This window comes from Entelurus aequoreus, linkage group LG21 (genome assembly GCF_033978785.1).
Source record: "Entelurus aequoreus isolate RoL-2023_Sb linkage group LG21, RoL_Eaeq_v1.1, whole genome shotgun sequence".
Lineage (NCBI taxonomy): Eukaryota > Metazoa > Chordata > Actinopteri > Syngnathiformes > Syngnathidae > Entelurus > Entelurus aequoreus.
The window spans coordinates 16,404,007-16,426,552 of record NC_084751.1 but is presented as its reverse complement, the minus strand read 5'-3'; the positions used below and the strand labels follow the sequence as shown (position 1 = coordinate 16,426,552).

The window sequence follows — 22,546 nt, the reverse complement described above, 5'->3', positions numbered from 1 at the left end:
AAGAGACCCCTCTAACTCCTGACAGTTTTTCGCACGATGCATCTGAATAGTCATCTGAATATGCAAACTTTTTGGCAGTTGTTACTGGCAGATCATATGTGTAGATGTTAAATAAGAGGGGAGCCAGGACTAATCCCTGAGGGACGCTAGGGATGATGCTCGAAACCGGTTTTCCCGGTTGTTCGATAAGAAAATAACCGAGTCCTCGGACTCGAACCCCTTTTTGAGAACCGGTACCCATTATCGAGACCACTATAGTAAAGAAAAAGAGTTGGTTCTTTATTCGAATCCCTGGGAACGAATCTCAAATGGGTAGTGTTATGCCCATTTGATTGTAGACTCTTACTGACACCTTGTGGCGATATGCAAATACTACGCGTCATTAGTCTGGCCACTTCCGGGTTGGCAAGTCAGTTCAGTTCATGAGACAATTGAGAAGTAGACAAGTTGTGTTAGCTCTTACAAGCCTTGGAAAAGATAAGTCTGTAAGTAAACTGTTTAACTTGTTTATGTAACTCAATATTAAGGTGGAAAGTGGTTAAATTTAAAACTAAGATGTTTATTGAAAAACGATTTTTGTTTACTGTTTCAATGGATGATTTGAGGACTTAAAATGGCTGCCAGTCGTGTATTTCCACCAAAAAAATTAGAATAACAGTCCAGTGCAAGACAAAAGTAAAGATAGGAAAAGACAAAGCAAGATCAACAACAATAAAGAGCCTAAATGGATTAATCTGCTTTGGAACTTTATTAGACCTCTTGGATTGTTTGTTAGCTGTCTGCCTGTGTGTGTAGTTAGTATGTTCCAATAGCAGCAGAAGTGCACTTTTTGGAGAGCTGTATTATTTTCAGTTTGTGCCCAAGGGACTGATTTTATTCAACACTATATTATTATTTATACACCTATAGTGATCACAGAGACAGGTTGTTTTTGTGTTACTGTATATATTTGTTTTTCTGAAAAATCCCACTTAATATACTTTGGGTAACAACAGTCAATATTTATTTATTTTATTTTTTTAGGGGGGTAACAATCAATATTTAGTTATTTATTCAATTTTTTTTTTTCCTATAAAATAAAAGTGAGCTTTTGTTAAACCAAATATTGTGGTTTTTTTCCATATACAACAATCTATCTCGATTCGATAAGAGAATCGATAAGGAATCGGTTCGATAAGAGGATTCGATAATAGGCTCGAACTCGATAATTTCTTATCAAACATCATCCCTAAGGGACGCCATTTCTCAAATGTTGCAACCTGCTTTTTGGGCCATCACTAGTGGTAAGGGTGAACCTGCGGTTTTGGACGAGTTCCATGATCAAAGAGACCATGCGCATGTCCGGCAGTAGGCGCAAAGGCTTGCAGGTAAGGCCACGGTACCAAACGGTATCGTAGGCTGCTGTAAGACCAACAAACACAGCACCTGTTTATCTTAATTGTGCAGTTTATATTATGAAAAATAAGTTAACATTTTTAGGAGGTTTCATGAAATTATCACTTTACCTGGTAATGCATATAGTTTGTCGTCTCAAAAAGTCAATCAGTTCCTTGTGTTTCAATCCAGCAACATGATCTTTGAGTGCGACACAGCCACGTTTCCCCTAAATTAATTCCTTGCGGCAAATTTAACATTCTCAAAGTCAGGTTTATCCATCTTGTCATACACAAGACTTGGTTGTGTTTTATCAACAGTGTTTTCCAGCTAAGACCACCGGCAGAGATTTTTAACTCCCGCATCAATTTTCGTAACATCAGACTTCCAGTTACCTTTTGCCATGTTCGTTCTTTGTTTATGTTGCGCTCGCAACCTCACTTATACAGCACAATTAATGATAAGGATGTTAAACGTTACTGAAGTCTGTCTGCGTCATCGCCATTAGTCATCCAAACAAAAATGTCGGATACCTAAGGTAGCTGAGAAAGGTCACAACAAATGCAAACACCACCAGACAAAATAACAAAGCCACAACACAACAACTTTCAGCTACAGCACTATCGCCAAAAGCCACAAAACAAAAATATAAAACCGCAACACACAAAGGACGCAATGGAAATGACAGAGGAGCAAGTTACGCCGATGGATCAGGTGTGGCTGAGGCGGAAGGTTAAAAACTGTGTAATGAACATAGTATAGTCGCCATGTTCGTCTTACTATGTTTAGCTTGCAAACTTGCTTGTTCCTAGTTTACGTTGTTAAAATTCAGAAAATAACCAAAATTCTAACATTTTCTTTACATTACAATTTTTTTACATTTCATAAAAAAACGCAGAAGTGATATTTTGATGGCAAAATATTAAAAGCATTTCTGCATATTCACGACATTCCACAGGCCTGTGTATAGTGTAGCATGTTTAACTGTTCATTGTCCTGTAATCCTGCAGTGATAATGGTACTACAAACTTTTTTTTTTTTTCAGAGAATTAGTAACACTGTGGACGGACATTAGACAACGTATTTGTTTTACCTTGCTCTCACTTTCGAGCTGTTGTTCTGGCAAGTTATGCACCTATCTGGAATACGTGCAACTCCTGCATGTGTGTCACAAGGAATAGTGAAATTTAATTGTGCCCTGAGCGTGCTCCCTTTTTAAGAAATCTTTCATGTGAGGACAATCGCCATGTAAACACTGGGAAACAGCTGCGGATCGGGACATCTACTGTAGGCAGCTGCACAACCATGGCAAACAATAACTTGACATTTTTCCTGACAAGACTTGACATTTTTAAAAAGTTGATATCTGATCTATAGCGGTGTATAAATGTAAAACCAATATTGTTACTGATGGGTGTCAAATATGCGCTAAATTTGAAGATGAATTGTCAAAGGTAATATTTTGAAAAACTCAAATGCTTTTACGAATCAATATGTCTCTGACCTCACAGGTGAACTTGGCTTGGAGCGCTTCACAGTCCTGTAGAATCCTGAGGTCCTCAAGACTTTTAGCCAGAGGAAAGGGTGGACTCTCATGCTCGTCTAGGCAGCTGAAGATGCTGGCCAATAAGCTGACGTTAGAGAGGTTTTCCTTGGGTGGGCTGGGCGGAGCTGTGTGTGGACCAACGTGACAATCTCTTTCTTCAATGCACTCAACCTCTTTGAGTGAGTGGTATGGCTGTAACCTGCACAGACCAAAACTTTTTAATAAGGAATTACATTTAAAGTATGCAACATTATTCATCTGTCTTTGTAATCTTTCATTTATTTAAATCTTCACCCAATTTAGGTCACATACAAAGCTCCAAATAATTATATGCCATGATTTTGTAACTAATAAAAATATAAACCATCCATCTTTTTATGTAAGCTTATCTTAACAGAGAGACACACTGTAAAACAGTTGTCCCTAACATCCGGTCCGTGGACCGGTACTGGTCCGTGCCGCGTTTGCTGCTGGGCCGCACAGAAACATTAAGTAATTTGTAAACTACTGCATTTTCTCCGACTTAACTTTCGCTTGTCCCAGTAAACACACGAATAGCTTGTTTATAGATGTATATTACAACTCCTGATAGGAAGTCACCATTTGATATAGTACATTAATGCTTATTAATGACCATATAAAATGTTAATGTGCCAAATTGTAGCCAAAGGCTACTTTCCATCTGCAGTTCCCAGAAAGGCTTCTTAACCTTTTTGACCTCGGTGCCCAACTTTTGTCTTTCTCTTCTCTAATATTTACACTAAAATAGTAATCTTACTCTTGATTTTGATCATTTTCAAAATTATATCTAACCTACTTACAGTTTACAAACCTGTCAATTGATATAAAAGCATGTGTCAATCACAAAGATTATTATTAATTTATCAAAAAACCTTAAGCTCAAGTCACGCTGATTAGAAAAAGTACTAATCAAATAAACAATACATACTGTACATACAATACGTATTATGTTGTGCTAAAATAAATAAGCTATATTAACAATAAATATGTTTCTTAACTAAACTGTCAGTTACATTAAAGTGCAAATGAAAATACAGTGTCACCACTTTAGTTATAATGTTTGCCCTTAAGAAATTGCTCTATGACATTAACGCTAGAGGTTTTCTGTTTGTTTTATATTGTCATTACTGCCACAAGTGGTGGAAAAGTGTATTACAACTAAGTACCGCTGCGGCCTATATGGATCACAGCTGAAAAACAGATATATTACATTCTAGAGGGCGCTCGAAACCCAACAATGGGCTTTAGGCTTAAGAAACACTGGTAACGTGCCGGGGACCATCTCTTCACAAAGAAACACGCCCAGGGCTCCCACGAGTTGATTTTTTATGCTCATTTTCTGCCACACATGGAAAGCCGGTCTGTGAAAATAATGCATACATTAAACCAGTCCTTGGTGGAAAAAAGGTGAAGGATCCCTGATGTAAAACATAAATAAGTTTAGAAATTAATTTGTATTTGATTGAGTGAAGTAGGTATTTAATCCCGGAGCCCCAACAGAGTGGTTATGCATGCATGAAACAGATAAAGAAACTATTTCTAATTTTAGTTCATTATGTGTATAAAATACACCTGTCCCACAAACACTCTCTTCATTCAAACCTCTACACCACAATGGGAATGACCAAAGAGCTGACCTCAGGGAAAAGATTGTAAACCTACACAAGACTTGAATGGACTACAAGTTTGACAATAGAAATGCAAAATGGAGGTGTTTGTATACAGAGAAATGTTGAATATGGATCCATAACAACATCACGATTGTCAAACATGGCGGTGCAAACATTCTACTTTGTAATGTTTCTCTCACCAAACTTCATACTGACATGTTGGCAACCCTGCTGGCCAACTACAAAAAAATCACAACTACACTACGACAAGTACTACATTTATAAGAAACGACAAATACACTACTACAAGTAGTACATCTACGAAAAACAACAAGTACACAACTCCAATTAATCCAATAACAAAACACTGCAAGTACTCTACAACAAGTACTACAACTGTAAGAAACTAAAAGTACACTACTAAAAAGTATTACAACTACAGTACTACAAGTACTACAACTACTAGAAACTATAAGTATACTACTAAAACTATTAGCACACTACCACAAGTACTACAACTACAATAAATTACAAATACACTACTTCAAGTAATACAAGAAACTAAAAGTGCACTAGTACAAGTACTACAATTACAAGGAACTAAAAATACACAACTGCAAGTACGACAACTAAAAGTAACTAAAATACACTACTGCAAGTACTACAAGTACAAACACACTGCAATAAGTACTACAACAAACTACAAATATACTACTTCAGGTACTACAACTACAATCACACTACAAGTACTAAAACTACAAATAACTACAAGTACACAACTAGAAGTACTACAATTACAAAAAACTAAAAGTACACTACTGCAAGTACTACTCCTACTACTACTACAAGACACAAGTGCACTACTGCAATTAGTACACCCTATACCTTAATCAAATACTAATTATAGTTTATTTCATGTTTTGTTATATTCTATTTATCTGTTAACATACAGTATCTACCATAAACATGAAAGATTGTTTATTGGTTATATCTGTTAAAGGCCTACTGAAACACACTACTACCGACCACGTAGTCTGATAGTTTATATATCAATGATGAAATCTTAACATTGCAACACATGCCAATACGGCCGGGTTAACTTATAAGGTGCAATTTTAAATTTCCCGCTAAACTTCCGGTTGAAAACGTCTTTGTATGATGACGTATGCGAGTGACGTCACTAGTTAAACGGAAGTATTGGTACACCTTTGAATCCAATACAAAAAAGCTCTGTTTTCATCGCAAAATTCCACAGTATTCTGGACATCTGTGTTGGTGAATCTTTTGCAATTTGTTTAATGAACAATGAATGCAAAGAAGAGAGTTGTAGGTGGGATCGGTGTATTAGTGTATTAGCGGCTGACTGTAACAACACAACCAGGAGGACTTTGACTTGGATAGCAGACGCGCTAGCCGACGCTAGCCGCCGACCGCACGGATGATCGGGTGAAGTCCTTCGTCCTTCCGTCGATCGCTGGAACGCAGGTGAGCACGGGTGTTGATGAGCAGATGAGGGCTGGCTGGCGTAGGTGGAGCGCTAATGTTTTTATCATAGCTCTGTGAGGTCCCGTTGCTAAGTTAGCTTCAATGGCGTCGTTAGCAACAGCATTGTTAATCTTCGTCAAGCTGGGAAGCATTAACCGTGTATTTACATGTCCAGGGTTTAATAGTATTGTTGATTTTCTGTCTATCCTTCCAGTCAGGGGTTTATTTCTTTTGTTTATATCTGCATTTGAGCCCGATGCTATCACGTTAGCTCCGTAGCTAAAGTGTTTCGCCAATGTATTGTCGTGGAGATAAAAGTCACTGTGAATGTCCATTTCGCGTTCTCGACTCTCATTTTCAAGAGGATATAGTATCCGAGGTGGTTTAAAATACAAATCCGTGATCCACAATAGAAAAAGGAGAAAGTGTGGAATCCAATAAACCCTTGTACGTAAGTTACGGTCAGAGCGAAAAAAGATACGTCCTGCACTGCACTGTAGTCCTTCACTCTCACTTTCCTCATCCACAAATCTTTCATCCTCGCTCAAATTAATGGAGTAATCGTCGCTTTCTCGGTCCGAATCTCTCTCGCTGCTGGTGTAAACAATAGGGAAATGTGAGCAGCACTCCAGCTTGTGACGTCACGCTACTTCCGGCAGGGGCAAGGCTTTTTTTTATCAGCGACCAAAAGTTGCAAACTTTATCATCGTTGTTCTCTACTAAATCCTTTCAGCAAAAATACGGCAATATCGCGAAATGATCAAGTAAGACACAGAATGGATCTGCTATCCCCTTTTAAATAAAAAAAATTCATTTCAGTAGGCCTTTAAATGTACAAATCCTGAAGAGAATGACATCATTATTTCTCTTTGATAAGAGTAATGTGGAAGCTGAAACTGTAACTTAAATTTTGTAAAACCATCAATGTTCTCTTTATGCCCAATTTCAGTAATCGATTGCACTTTGTGTATTTGGACAATAACACCATCTTCACAAGTGTGTCGGTTCAAGATTACAACTGCTATTAAAAGGAATATTTTAACAGGCCTAAAAAACATAGCTTATTTATTTTATTAAACGTTTTAGGTGTTTGGCGACAGACTTTGAGGATTGTATGACTACTGTAGGAATAAATTCATACTACCTTGACAAGCAGTGATGTAAATATGCAGTATCACACAAAAGCGAGTACAATGTTCACATTTCAACTATTTTACTTTACACACGTGAACATTAGCTTACAACTGGGATGAATTGAAAGTGTGTAGTACATTACTCTTACTTTCTTTCTTTTTATTAGGTCAGTTTAAGGTAGACAAGATTTCAATGCTTAATTTGCACTTAACACCTGTCTGAAACAATCTAACTGGTGGATACTTGATTGCACATTCACAAGCATTTAATTGCTGGTTCATAATCCACCCAGAATTCAGTGTTGTGTGTACAGAATTTAAGTAGACTTACTGGTCATCAGGACTTTCCAGACTGTCATTACTGGTTTGTTTCTTCAACAGCGTGGGTGACGGTGTCTGCAAAAGTGAACAAAAACAGATGTACAAATATTTGACAGCACGCTGCTATTCAAGAGGATCATTTTTCAAAACCACCAGCAAGAAAAATAGGTACAACGAGCAAGAAATTTAGATACCCATAAAAATAATTATTTTTGACACTTATCCACGGTGCCTCTATACGCTACGCAGGCTCGCTCATCTCCCTCCAAGCCCTCTTGCTATCTTGACATTGACTTCTTTGATTTCGGAACAACATTTGATGCAATTATTTGATCTGATTGAAGAAATACAAGGTATAAGGTAAAAAGCTTCCCAGCATGCTTTAGGTTAGCGTTGATTGCACCATTACGGGACATCGTAGTTTGAGTTGATGATCCTCTTACGTTCTGTTCTGTCAGGGTGTTTCTAAGCTGGTATTAGCAAATGAAATAAGTATTATATATAATAAAGCATTAGAAGATTGCCTCTAACCATTTCCTGTGTAACTCAAGTGAATCACCTACCAGCACACGAATAGGAAAAAAAAATCCTACTTGAGTGATAACAGATGAATAATTTAGTTTTCGAAGAATATGTACAGAACAAAGTATGACAGCTTTCAAAAATGATCTGAGAAAATAGAGTTGGGACAATGTCTACAGGGAAAATTATGTAGATCATGCATACGGTATTTTTTTAATACCTTTGAGATGCTTTATGACATACACTGTCCATTGAAACAACTTAGTAAGAAGCAAAAGAAAAATAATCAACATGGATGAAAAAGGATTGAAAAATGCTTGCAAAAAGAAGAATACATTATACAGAACGTTTATAACACAAAGATCTACAGAAGCAGAAAACAAGTACAAAACATATAAGAACAAGCTAACTGGCATATTACGAACATGTAAAAAATAAACTACTATTCTATTGGACAAAAACAATATGAGAGCAACATGGGGCATCCTAATTAGCATTATTAAAAATGGTGCTAAAAAGTACTATCCTAAATACTTCTTAGATGGAAATGTAAAAAATTACAATATGAACGAAGTAGTGAAAGCTTCAATAAGTACATATGGAGGAAAATATTCTAGATATACCCAATCAGTTGAGGACTTGACCTAAGATAGAAACCCCTACTCAATGTTCCTCGAAGGAGTGACAAAAGAGGAGATAATCAATATTGTGAAAAAAGATAAATCCAAGACCTCAACTTATTGTAACGAAATTGATATGGAAATTATAAAAAAGGTTATTGAAGAGATTTCAGAACCTTTAACATATGTCAGCAACCTATCATTCCAAACAGGCAAATTCCCAGATAAAATGAAAATAGCAAAAGTCGTACCAATTTATAAGACTGGTGACAAACACCAGTTTACAAACTACAGACCTGTTTCTCTACTTCCACAATTTTCTAAAATTATTGAAAAACTGTTTGACAACAGATTAGACAAATTCATAAATGAAAACAAAACACTCACAGACAACCAATACGGATACAGAGCCAATAGCTCAACATCAATGGCATTAATCGAAATAACGGAATAGATCACCGATGCAATAGATAGCAAAAAATGTGCTGCTGCAGTGTTTATGGATTTAACAAAAGCATTTGACATAATTAATCATAGCATCCTAATAAACAAATTAGAAAGGTATAGAATCAGAGGGTAGGTTTTGAACTGGGTTAGAAGCTACTTAACCAACAGGAAGCAATACGTGAAGATAGGCGAACACACTTGTACAGGGCTGAAAATATTTTGTGGCGTACCACAGGGATCAATACTTGGACCAAAATTGTTCAATCTTTATATAAACGACATTTGTAAAGTTACAAAGGACTTACAAGTTAGTGATATTTGCAGATGATACAACTGCGTTTTGTTCAGGAGAGAACACACAAAAGCTAATACAAATAATAACAGAAGAAATTAACAAATTAAAAAGATGGTTTGACAAAACAGACTATCTGGGAATCTCAGTAAAACTAATATAACGTTATTTGGTAACAGTAGAGGGGAAAGTCAAACACAAATACAAAAATATTTTGAAAGGGTAAAATAAAACACATTTTTGGGTGTAATAATAGATGATAAAATGAACTGAAATGTAAAAATTATACAAAATAAAGTGGCAAGAAACACGTCAATAATGAATAAAGCAAAACATGTTCTGGACCAAAAATCACTCCATTTTCTTTACTGCTCACTAGTGTTACCATATCCGAGTTATTGTGTAGAAATATTGGGAAACAACAACAAATGTGAACTTTATTCACTAATGGTGTTACAAAAAAGATCAATTAGAATACACAATGTTGGATATAGAGAACATACAAACCCTATATTTATTGAATCACAAATATTGAAATTCAACGATTTGGTGCATTTGCAAAAAGCTAAAAAATATGTACAAAGCAAACTACAACCTGCTACCCAAGAATGTACAACAATTATTCTCAACAAAAGAGGAGAAAAATAACCTTAGAGGAAAATCTAATTTAAAACATTCAAACATACGAAAGCATTTTCGTATGTGGAATTAAAGTATAGTAGTAAATTATAAGTACACAGAACAGTAATTATGATGAACATCTTGAACCCTTTTTTTTTCTTTTGAGATAAAGATTATTTATGTATTTAATATTTGTTTACTTACTATGGTACATTATGCATTCATTATTTATGTATTCACTGTTCTGTTCCAGAGAACAGGGAAATAAGATAAAATTGCTATGGTAAGAAAAGGGGTAGGATTAAAGTTAAGTTAAATTTAAAGTGCCACTGATATGGGAGGTGAGGGGAGCAGTGAGCAGCAGCGATGGCCGCGCTCGGGAATCATTAAATAAGCTTAGTTACCTCCTACTCCTTTTCGGATGTGCTGTAAACAACTGGAAATATTTGATGCATTACATTGTATCGTACGCATGTTCGAAATAAAGTGAAACTGAACTGATCCTCGATTTACAAACCACTTTATTTTGCAAACTTTTCGATTTATGAACTTTTAGATAAAGCCAAATAAATATGCCTCTGTGTGCAAACCATGTCTCTGTGTACGAACGCTTCATTCAAGCGCATTACAACATTGCTACAAAAGCGGAGCGTCCCACTTATATCACAGCAGAAGAGAAGACACTATCTCTCCTCTTGTTCCACCTCAGTGACTTCTGTGTGTGTGCCCGCGTGTTGGCAGAGCAGCACATACATACATACACTTTTTATTTTATTTTATTTTACGAAATAGATAGTTGATCAATTACTTCCTTGTTATGTTTGTTTGATTTACAGTACTGTACAGCACTTTATATTGTGTTCAAAGTGTGCCAATCTTCACCAAAATTTCGACTTTTGTCGAGGCTGGAACCCATTATTCATGTTTACATTCTTTCTTATGGAGGCATTTGTTTTATTATACAAACTTTTTGATTTACAAAGCCTGTCCAAGAACCAATTAAAGGGGAACTGCACTTTTTTGGAATTTTGATTACCATTCACATTCATTATGAGAGCCATGACGACGGATGGATTTTTAAAAATCCATTCTAAATATTAAATCAATTCGATCAAAAGTCTGCTTACAATGGAGCTTATGGGAGCCGTTCAATTCTTCCTATAGAACCCCTTAAAAAACATCCACACACCTCCATTAGGGTTTCATAAACATGATGTAAGATGGGTAAGCCTTGAAAAAAGTGATGAGTAAGCCTTGAAAAAAGTCGTAAACTAAGCTACAAGTTAATCTCGATTATGCTATGCTATGCTACAGAGAAGCTTTCCCCAGAGAATTGTAGCAAGCTACACTACAAGCAACTCGGCAAAAGTAGCTTGCTACATCAAAGCTACATTTAACAGCATTACTATTTATGGGCCCACATTTATAATATCAATGTTAATGTAACTGAGAGTGTACACATAGACCCAATAGGGATCCATTACTATTACTATCTGTCATTTAGCTGGGGACACCCTACAACTACATCTATGGGTACCTGCACCCCACTGTATGTATTTATTTAGTTTGCCTTTTCTTTGGCCCACCCTTCTAATGTTATTCATTTTCTCTACCTACAGTAAAAAACAGCATCTATCTATATCTTGACACAAAAAACAATGACTTGTGTGTTGTTTGGGAACAGTTGCTGATGGTTATTTGCAGTAAAACTTTTCATGAACTCAACTCACCTTAATGCGTATTCCTAAATTTGTGTTCCAAGTCTTCGATGAAGAGAGCAGTTATGATTTTGGTTTACAGAGTAAACAACTAAAAACTGAGGTTTTGGGCATTGTTTTCGCTAAACACATACATTCTAAATATGGCTAAGAACACACATTATTGTGGGTGTCCTGCACGTCATCTTCATTACTAAAGGAAAAATCTAATCTACGGGAGAGAATTCCTCTGACATTTTCAAGTATGTTTTAGTTTGTCTTTTTTTGAGTCGTCAGCTTGAAGCATCCCTCTGTCTCCGACTCCCTCGTCGTCATGTGACATGAGTGACTGTTATGATTTTGCTTAACTAGTTTCGACGACCTGCCTTATCTTGCCTCTGATTGCCCAATCTGTAATGTTTCACCCTAACCTTAGCCAATTGTGAGTAATCTTACGAACACCAACAATCATCATGGATTTTCTCTGAGTGTATAAAAATACACTTTCATCCAGATCGCTGTATTTTCTCTATATTTTATTTTTTTTGTCCTGTCTTTTTTGTTTTTATAGCTTGTAGCTTTAATGTAAGGTACCTTGCTAAATGGGTCTAAGAGTAGCTAAGCAACAGGAAAAGCTACTTGTTAAAAAAGTAGCTAAGCTACAGGAAAAGCTACTGGAAAATTTAGTTAAACAACATAGCAAGGCTACATGTACGTAGCTTGTTACTGCCCATCACTGGTTGTAAGTATATAGGTGAAGTGAAGTGAAGTGAATGATATTTATATAGCGTTTTTCTCTAGTGACTCAAAGCGTTTTTACATAGTGAAACCCAATATCTAAGTTACATTTAAACCAGTGTGGGTGGCACTGGGAGCAGGAGGGTAAAGTGTCTTGCCCAAGGACACAGTGGCAGTGACTAGGATGGCGGAAGCGGGGATCGAACCTGGAACCCTCAAGTTGCTGGCACGGCCACTCTACCAACCGAGCTATAACGCCCCATGTAATGTAGTAACAGGCACATTTATAATAACATTTAATATTTAGGTATTTTGATCATTTTAAGCATACACGGTGCATTAATTTTAAAAAACGCATCACATTTCTTCTCACTGCAGACTTTATGAGGGCCAACAAACTTAATAAAACATCACTTACTGTGCGACGTCAACTGTCATTAGGATGTCGACTGCTAGGATGTCCATATATTCCCATTTAGGTGAAGAATGTCTCATAATCCTCGCAAAGAAACGGGGTGAGGGCGGGAGGAAACAAGCACTTTTCGTGTCGTTCTCGCCAGTTCCAGGTCCAAAATTGGCTGGCAAAGTGTCCCAAATTGTCGGATTAACTACTCAGACGTCTCATGTTCAGGTGAGATGCATGATTTATGATCTATAATAAACTTACAGGGGGCAGGGAAGCGAGGAAACAGCAGACCACTCACATGCTGTAAACATAGGGAGACACGGAAGTGATTACGTTGCCACTATAAATAGTTTGTCTGTGTTAGCGCTTATAATAACAATATCACTAATACTTGGTTTAGTATTCAAGTCACAAAATGTAAATTGAGTATTGTTGGCACTCTTTGAATGGTTATTTATCTGATTTTATGGGCGGAATAGTGGAGCTCCCATTGGCTCCACTGTAAGCAGACTTTTATTTACGTTTATTTAATATTTAGAATGCATGAACAAAAAAAAAATCTGTCTTAATGTCTTTCATAATGATTGGGAACGATGGGCAAAATTCCAAAAAAAAGTACAGTTCTCCTTTAAGTACGTAAATCGGGGTTCCACTGTATGTTTAATACACAGCTAAATTAAAAGTGACCATTTTGCTTCATTCCATCACATCCTCAAGTTCTGTGTGCCTCCAAAATGTGCGTATGACAGCTCCTGAGTGTAAGTACAGGTACCGGCGCTTGTTTTTTAATCAAACTTTGTTTTGTGTAGAGTGGCGTTTTGGGAAGCAGATGTTGGACCAACACAAAAGGTGACATATGAGGCAGGTAGTTTTGTAAAAACTGATTAGCCTTGAGATAAATATTAAAATCTACATTTTGATATGCATATTACAAATATATTGATGAGCACTTAACTCTGCAGAAGAATCATATAAGTTATGTTTTTAAGTGAAAATGCTTACCAGTCCAAAATGCCAATTTACTCTGTGGTCATCCCAGGTGGGTGGTGCTCCCTCACTCTTTTTATTGTCACCAACACCCATTCCTGGTCCAATATCTGCAATTTCCTACAGTGGGGAAGCAAGATCATGAATGGACTTACTGTGAAAATCACTGTTTCAATGCAAACAATATTCCTGTATTTTTACGATATTCTAAATACTGGAAAATCTTTCAGACATCAAAAACACCTTTTTAAATAATCAATTCCCAATCAAGCTGATATTAGTTCATATACAGATGGAAATGGTGGTATATTTAAAGTGTTATTGCACATGCTCAGATGTGGGATTTGTTTTTAGTCCATCATGGCGTTGACTGGAGTAGGTAAAGGTTTACAATAGTGGAGTATAAAGGCAACAAAATGCAACACAAGCATTCTCTCTTCTTGGCCAAAAAACACGTGTGTTTGTTTTGACATCATGACGTTATCAGTAACAATATTGTGAATATGCTGATTAAAATGTAAACAGGAATATTCTTATTCCTTGTATATTCTTATGTCCTGTCTTATAGACAATATTAACATGAACCCCAAGAATGTGTGTCCAGAAACATGGCCATCGTGTGGTTCTGTTTGTAAGTCAGAGCAAATAGGGACAAGTAGGGTACCGTGCCCCCCTGACCAAGATCAGGAGCCTAAGGACAGGTCCACACGAACGCATATCCAGGGTTAAAACAATCTCCATCCACACAAGTGTAGTTTCAAAAATGCATACACCTGCTGTCATACATTTTGTCCAATCAGAAGCCTTGAAAAAGCAGCATCAGCTGACTTGGTAGCATTACACCTCTGGTATTGTAATGTTTATTGTGATATACTAGACATACAATGACATGTACATTATCTTTAAAATCAGCCTGCACGTACACAGAGCCATGCGAACATTATGAATCTTGTTTTAGTGTTTAAAGTGCGCATGTACGCCTGTGCTGCTGAAACCAAAGACTCATAGAATTATAGCATGTTTAATCAGCAACATGGTGATATATTACATGTACAGTTAAGTGTACATTATTTCTAAAATCAGCACTCACAAACGAACCAAGGAAACCGTCTTGCATGTTTAAGTGCCTAAAGTGCATGAACGGACGTGCGTGTGCGGCGCAAAAATCTTGTGGAATCATAAAGCATTTAATCATCGATATTGTGATATGTTATATGTTCAATGAAGAGTACAGCATATTGTCTTTAACATCATACACATTAACAAGGAGGATGCTACATCATGTTTTTTTCTTTTAAGTTCCTCGCTCGCTTTTTACGCGCGTGCACAGCCTCCCCTGGCTCCATCTACACAAATGGACCCAACACACATGAGCTAACTTCATGATCTGTTGTTAAATAAGGATAAAAACATGAGATAATGTTGCATCTTTCTTACGACACAGAGCAAAAAGTTTTGCTTGTCACAGTTGTACCATCAAGTGGAGGTTTGACAGCGATCGTATTCAAAACAGCTGACTGTCATTAGCGCTGGTGGGAGTTTCGCAAAGCACATTTTGATGTGTCTTTTTTTATTAATGTTGAGTAAAAATAGCAGCATATTTACGTTTAAACATAATCCTCCTACAGTGTTTAAAGCCAGCAAGGCAGTATTGTGAGCTTTGGAAATGACAATGCACAACCGTGACAGCATCAAAGGAGTACACGTCTCTGTTTGTGCCGTGTACACGAATAAGCTAAGCGAAGAGTTTTGGAGCTCTACACTTTGGCCAGCATTTGCAAAAGTCTGCGTTTTTAAGGACAAAAAAATGTGTTTGCGTGTGGACAAAAAGCCTAAACGCAGAAATATGTGGAAATATGTGTTTATTAATCAGAATCAGTATCAGAAAAACGTTATTAATCCCTGAGGGGAAATTACAATTTTCTATTTTTTTTTACTATCCGTGTTCCTGTGGACATGGCCTAAAAGGCACCTTCAATACTGATAACATTAGCACTGGAAATATGTGATGCATTACATTGTATCGTATGTATGTTTGAAATAAACTGAACACTGAACTTATTTCATAGTTCTGGACCTAAAAAATATGTCTAAAGGTAAAATCCCGCCCAAAATAGACGCAGTTGTGATTTTAGGCTGGTTTTCGAACAAATTTTAGCACATTTTGGAACGCTCACTTTTAGCTTCCAAAAAGTTGGGCGGGTCTGCATCCACCCACTGACGTCACCTAGTGAAGATTGGTGGCAATTTCATATTGTGTAGTATGTATTTTGGTAGCATCTTCATCCCAAATCACAATATTTTCACACAGCATTTAAAGGAATTAGCAAATATGTTGCCATGACGCGTTGTTGCAGGTTGTAGCAAATCAACTGAAGAAGGGATCAGCCTGCATACATTTCTAAATGATGGGAATATGAGGAAAATATGGACCTCTCCAGTCAAATTGACTTATGCAAAATGAGACAGACTTTCATGTCATCTTCTACTGATTTTTTCTGGAAATGCTTGAGGAAATCCTGAAAGAGCATTAAGAAACACAGGCTATGGTGTCTATAGAAGAGGAGATGGAAGACCAGGGAAGTCCAGAAATGAACTTTTTTTTTTCTTTTTTGATCATAATGTTAACCATATCGATTTTGAAGTAATTATGGACCAGGGTGACAAACATGCAATTACATTGTCAAAAAAATAGTTTTACAGGCCTTTATTCAAACTGTGTTGGGAAATGGGCTCCAGTTCTATATATGACCTCGCAGCAAGAGGGGGCGACATATCAAGTCTAGTGATTGAAAGGGAGCGTTCAAAATAGTTAGCTATCTACCGATTACTCAAAAACTAATTGATATAATGGGAAATTACTACAAGATTAATTTACAGGAGAATAAAATACGAGAGAGTTTGTTAATGTAATTTTAACCATGACGCTACTGGTCCTTTAATAGAATAAGCTAACATTGTAAATAAAATGAATCTACTTTGGTCTGACGTCCTCTGTGGCTGGGAGGTAAGGATGTTGCATCCAACAGCTTTGCAGTTCTACTTAACCTTTGGGTTTGACATGATAGTGTGTCAAATATTTGCCAAGGGATCTTTGAGGTATCGGTTGGAGAAACGTGTTGTAAGGCTGGTCATATGTAAATAATTGTTGTTACAATGGCGCCAACTGCTTGTTTTCGAATACAAACAGCTGATTAAAATGATGCTGGGTTGTGGAAATTCACACTAGATGATTGCACAGGCCCGTCAAAGACCCAAATGTGCATAAAAGCATTACAGAGTATTTTCCATAGGAAGTGGGATAGGCCCCAGCCACCCCCACGACCCCGAGAGGGACAAGCAGTAGAAAATGAATGGCTGGAAGTAGGCTACACCTTCAATTGGTCAGCAGTTAATCACAAAGCGAATGACTCAAAGTGGGAATCAATCCCATGCTGGCTGGAAAAAAGTTAACCACTACATTTCCTGTGATTGTGTTACCTTTGTATACCACTTAAGCTGCTATTACTACATCGTTATTACAAATGTACATTTACTCTGATCAGCAACTTACTTTCTGCTTTAGCCGGCTCTTTACTTCCTTGATACCCATTTTGGCATGGTCCTTAGCCTGTAAAATAAACAAGTTCCTATCAAAGACATACCTTTTATTGATCTATTTTTTTTTTTGGTTGTACTCACAAATTTATAAACAGTCTTCATGGCTGGGTTTGCCTTCGTCTTCACTGAGTTCAAGATAGCCCCGCTCCCTTTCTGTTAGGAAATATTTACGACACACAGGATGGTGTTATCACCTAAGTGAATTAATAGAAGGATTGGTCTCACATTGTAAAAGAACGTCATCCCAAGCGGCCCATAGGCCTGGCTTGGACTGACACAGAGACTACTTCAATTATTGAAATGCACTCAAAGCATAAAATGTAAAAATACACAAAAATTTAAATAAGAATCATATAGTATGCTCTTTACTTCCTCCACTGATGATTCAGTAGTCTGTCTTCAGAATGACTGCTTTTAGTAGTCAAGTCACAGAAATAAGTTAATGCCAACACATTGTATTTGTAAGGAAGTGCAAGGTCTACCACAATCATTTGTGAAAAATGTTCACTCTGCTAGTTACAACTCCTTAAAAAAGCAATATAATATGGTTAATGCTGCTCACTATTTTTCATAATATAGTCCATGAGTTTGAGCACTGGTGGTGATGGTAAGAGCGTGCTTGTCCACAGCGCAATCTAGTACTTAACAAACACACATTCATAATTTAACTAACCTCACCTGTACAACATATCTTTGAGTAAACTCTATGCTGTAGCGTGCTGTGGAGGCAGTAGGGTTGGACCTGGGTTTTTATAATATTATTCGATTAAAAAAAAGTTCACAAAAAATGTTGCCCCAGTTTTTCGTATACAATTTTGGTTTGTTGTATGGCCAAACATTCTGCTTAACCAACTCGTTTGTGTATCATTTTGTGAAATTGAGTGTCCAAACAAGAAACCGCATATATTAGTGATTCAGTGTCTTTGTTTTTCTATCGAGTACGTCTGCAAAATAATCCACCATGGGGCCATAGAAAGTTATAAGTGCCAGCATTGGATTGAAAGAAGGTGAGAAACACTGCAGAATTCATATTCAAGAAAACATTTGTAGCAAAATACAAATGTACCTCTTCTCTTTTCTCCCTGTCCCCACTTTACGCCGTCATTTTAATGTTTATACGTATTTCATATGGTTGTCTGCATGAAAAAATATATGTATATAATAATGTCTTTAGAGTTCACATTTTTAGGTCAAACAAAGTTACAATTGAAAGCATTTTGTTGTGATCTGTTTTGTTGGCCTGTGTTTTGTTCCCCTTGTGCTTGTTAGTGTTACTGGTTGCACCTGTGTCTTGCCCTGCCCCTGATTTTTCCTTCCACTTGTGTCTAGTCCAGGTGTATTCAGTGGTCTAGTTAGTCAATGTATTTAGTTCTGTTTGCTGTCTTTGTCCGATCGTTGTATGTGTTTTGGCAGTTGTTGGAATAAACCACTAAAGTGTTCTTTCACCTTGCTTCCCTGCAATTGGGTCCTCACCTAGCCATTACTTTCACAACCGTGACCCATTTGATTAAAAGAAGGTGAGAAAAACTACAGAAATAATATTCATGAAAGAACTAGTAGCCAAATACGAATGTGCCTGTGCTTTTCTCTCCCGGTTTCCACTCTTTGCCGTCATTTTAATTTGTCATTTATAAGTACTTCATATTGTTCTCTGCATAGTAAAAATAGATACATTTCTATAATATGTGTTTAGAGTTCACATTTTTAGGTATCTTGACCAAAATAATTGCATTTACATATTTTTTATTAGAAAAGTTATTTCAGTTTTTGTAGGCATCAGTCATTTGTTGTACCTTTTGGAACAGATTACCGAGGTACCACTAGGAATGTGTATCGTTTACATTTTAACTGATTCTAGTACCAAATCAATACTTTATAAACAGTGCCAGTACTTCAATGTTGCCTAAACCAGTACTTAAAAATGGAAACTATAATAAAAAAAAACACAAAAACAATGCCTTTTAAATCTATATGAAATTTTGTGACATTCAAGTTAAACGGACTAGTACTTAAATACTTCAAATATATAAATTAAATGATAACTAAGTAATACATTGAAAAATAGGAAATAACATCTAAAATTAATTGGCATATTCAATACAGCAATACAGAACATAGATATCATGCAAAAACAACTTGCTTGAGTTATAATGCTCTTAATTCCTGGTGTTACTAAATGCAAGCTTGCCCACTGTAACCACCATTTGTGCATAATAAAATAATTATAATAAATAATAAATAAATGAATAAATATAAAAGTGATGGGTTGTTGTTGTTGTGGCTAGCCTATTGCCCCGATGTTAACAGCCTTACGAGGGCTGTTGATGGTGTTAAGGTCAGCAATAAAGTTTAATAAGAGCGTTAGACTCTGTTTGCTTCTGTCAAGACACTACGTTACTTACAAGCAGTTACATGTATAAAATCACTACTACTATATTACTAACAAGATGTTACTTGTACAATATCACTACTACTACATTACTACTTACAAGTTGTTACTTGTACAATACCATTACTACTACATTACTTATAAGACATTACTTGTACAATATCACTACTACTATATTACTTATAAGACGTTATTTGTACAATATCCCGGTAAAGGACTTGTCGCAGGTGGCGACAAGTACCGAGATAAGGCATAATAGCGTCTTTTTTTCAGTCTGGTTACTATTGTAAGTCAGCACTAGTGCCATTATGGAACTGGGTTTCAATGCCCATCCAGAGGTACCACTATATTAGAAAGAAAGACGCCAGCGTCTGGATGGGCTGGCGAAATAAGATGGCTGTGTTATGGCACTCCCACTGGATGGTACTAGCTCGGCTCGGTTCTACTTGGGGCAGTAGTAATCAGCTGAGACCAGGGACACCTGAGAAGACCATTTTACACTGGAATGAGAGGCGATAACTATTAACCGCAATAGAGGAGACTCAAGTTCTGCTGTGTTCTCAGGATATACCTTTTGGCCACAGTAAGGAGGCCCACTTTATTGTAGACAGTACAGAAAACAGACAACTGGTGTAAGGTATAGAGTAGAGACTTTATAATATTACACTACAGTATCCAAACCTACGACACTGCAACATTGTAAGGTAAGCTACTATATGGATAGCATGTGTGCTTAATGTTGTCATATCTAGTCATGATAGTGATGCGATGACAAATTATACCCTGGTTTTGTTTTGTCTGTTTATTGCAAATTACTGGAATAATAAAGTTTGCAAGTTTTATTTTTTTTAAAAAGTGTCAATAAAAGCATGGAAGAAGTGAAAAACTACTGTGAATCAAATATGACTAATATGTTCTTTACATGCAGCTGAGATAGGCTCCAGCACCCCCTGTGACCCCAAAAGGGACAAGCGGTAGGAAATGGATGGATGGATGGATGGACGGATGTTCTTTACATGGGAAAGAAAGCACTTCAATGTAGATTAATCATATGTAAGACAGTGGAAAACACTAACATAATCTAAATATCCATTTTAATAACTCTCTGTTTGAGCACATGATATTTCTTTCTGGGTCTGTGAAGGGCATTTGTCAAAGCTGTACTAACCTTAACAGTGTTCAGCCACTGGTGGTAGGATTTGTCACTTCCTGTGGAGAGAATTATTAGGTATTTTTGGTGGACATGATGAACAGTTCCAAATATTATTTAAATGAGCCATATGTAGTAATGTGGCCAGAAATGGTACTGCAATCATGGTCAAAATTCTGTAGTCCCCTCCCCCTTTCCATGACTGAGGTTGCCAGATACGCAGCCAACTCCGAATCCTATTCCAAGGAACTTCAAATGGCAATCGACGAGTCCTACGCTGTAGTTTTCTCTTGTATATGCTTCTTGCAAGATGGTTTACTAAGTAATTAATAAATAAATGATAAATGGGTTATACTTGTATAGCGCTTTTCTACCTTCAAGGTACTCAAAGCGCTTTGACAGTATTTCCACATTCACCCATTCACACACACATTCACACACTGATGGCGGGAGCTGCCATGCAAGGCGCTAACCAGTAGCCATCAGGAGCAAGGGTGAAGTGTCTTGCCCAAGGACACAACTGACGTGACTAGGATGGTAGAAGGTGGGGATTGAACCCCAGTAACCAGCAACCCTCCGATTGCTGGCACGGCCACTCTACCAACTTCGCCACGCCGCCCCAATTATGCCACATTTTACTAATGTCCTGTAGCCAAATGTATTTGTAAAGTTACGCAGCAATATTTTCGTCGGGAGTCGGGACAGATTGTTGGCATTACCCTGCTAAAATGTCCAGTTTGACCGCACGGACCACCATCAAAATAATTATTTATAATAATATATAGTATATTATATATCGCATAGGACTACCGTATTTTTCGGAGTATAAGTCGCTCCGGAGTATAAGTCGCACCGGCCAAAAATGCATAATAAAGAAGGAAAAAAACATATTAGTCGCACTGGAGTATAAGACGCATTTTTTGGGGAAATGTATTTGATAAAACCCAACACCAAGAATAGACATTTGAAAGGCAATTTAAAATAAATAAAGAATAGTGAACAACAGGCTGAATACGTGTATGTTATATGATGCATAAATAACCCACTGAGAACGTGCCTGATATGTTAACGTAACATATTAGGGTAAGAGTCATTCAAATAACTATAACATATAGAACTGCTATACGTTTACCAAACAATCTGTCACTCCTAATCGCTAAATCTGATGAAATCGTATACGTCTAGTCTCTTACGTGAATGAGCTAAATAATATTTATTTGATATTTTACAGTAATGTATTAATAATTTCACACATAAGTCGCACCCCCGGCCAAACTACGAAAAAAACTGCGACTTATAGTCCGAAAAATACGGGACTTTAATGGCAAGCCAAGGCCAACAGTAAAATTACCGCCACATTTCGTTCAGCATAACTCCATGTTGCATCCAACCTGACACACTGCATTCTCTTCCATGTACGCACATCACCATCTTTCAGAGCAGAGTGTGATTTTATGAGCCAATCCACGTTACGCATAAATCATATAGCCTACTACCATGTCAATACACGAAGTAGAAAATCATTACATACCACCCCATATGTGCCTGATGCACATACAGTACCAGAAACCACAATTAGCCATGCTA

The 22,546-nt window shown here is 36.9% G+C and overlaps 1 protein-coding gene across 1 annotated transcript in view; it reads right to left on the bottom strand.

The window, feature by feature from the left end:
- dennd1a (DENN/MADD domain containing 1A) overlaps window positions 1-22,546 on the bottom strand; it is a 128,878-nt gene that overhangs the window by 13,555 nt on the left and 92,777 nt on the right. Inside the window, exons 16-21 of the mRNA XM_062031063.1 lie at window positions 20,978-21,018; window positions 17,502-17,573; window positions 17,374-17,430; window positions 13,836-13,940; window positions 7,501-7,565; window positions 2,879-3,119 (exon numbers count right to left, since the gene is read on the bottom strand). Coding sequence (XP_061887047.1) covers window positions 2,879-3,119; window positions 7,501-7,565; window positions 13,836-13,940; window positions 17,374-17,430; window positions 17,502-17,573; window positions 20,978-21,018 — 581 coding nt within the window. The remainder of the gene's footprint in view (window positions 1-2,878; window positions 3,120-7,500; window positions 7,566-13,835; window positions 13,941-17,373; window positions 17,431-17,501; window positions 17,574-20,977; window positions 21,019-22,546) is intronic.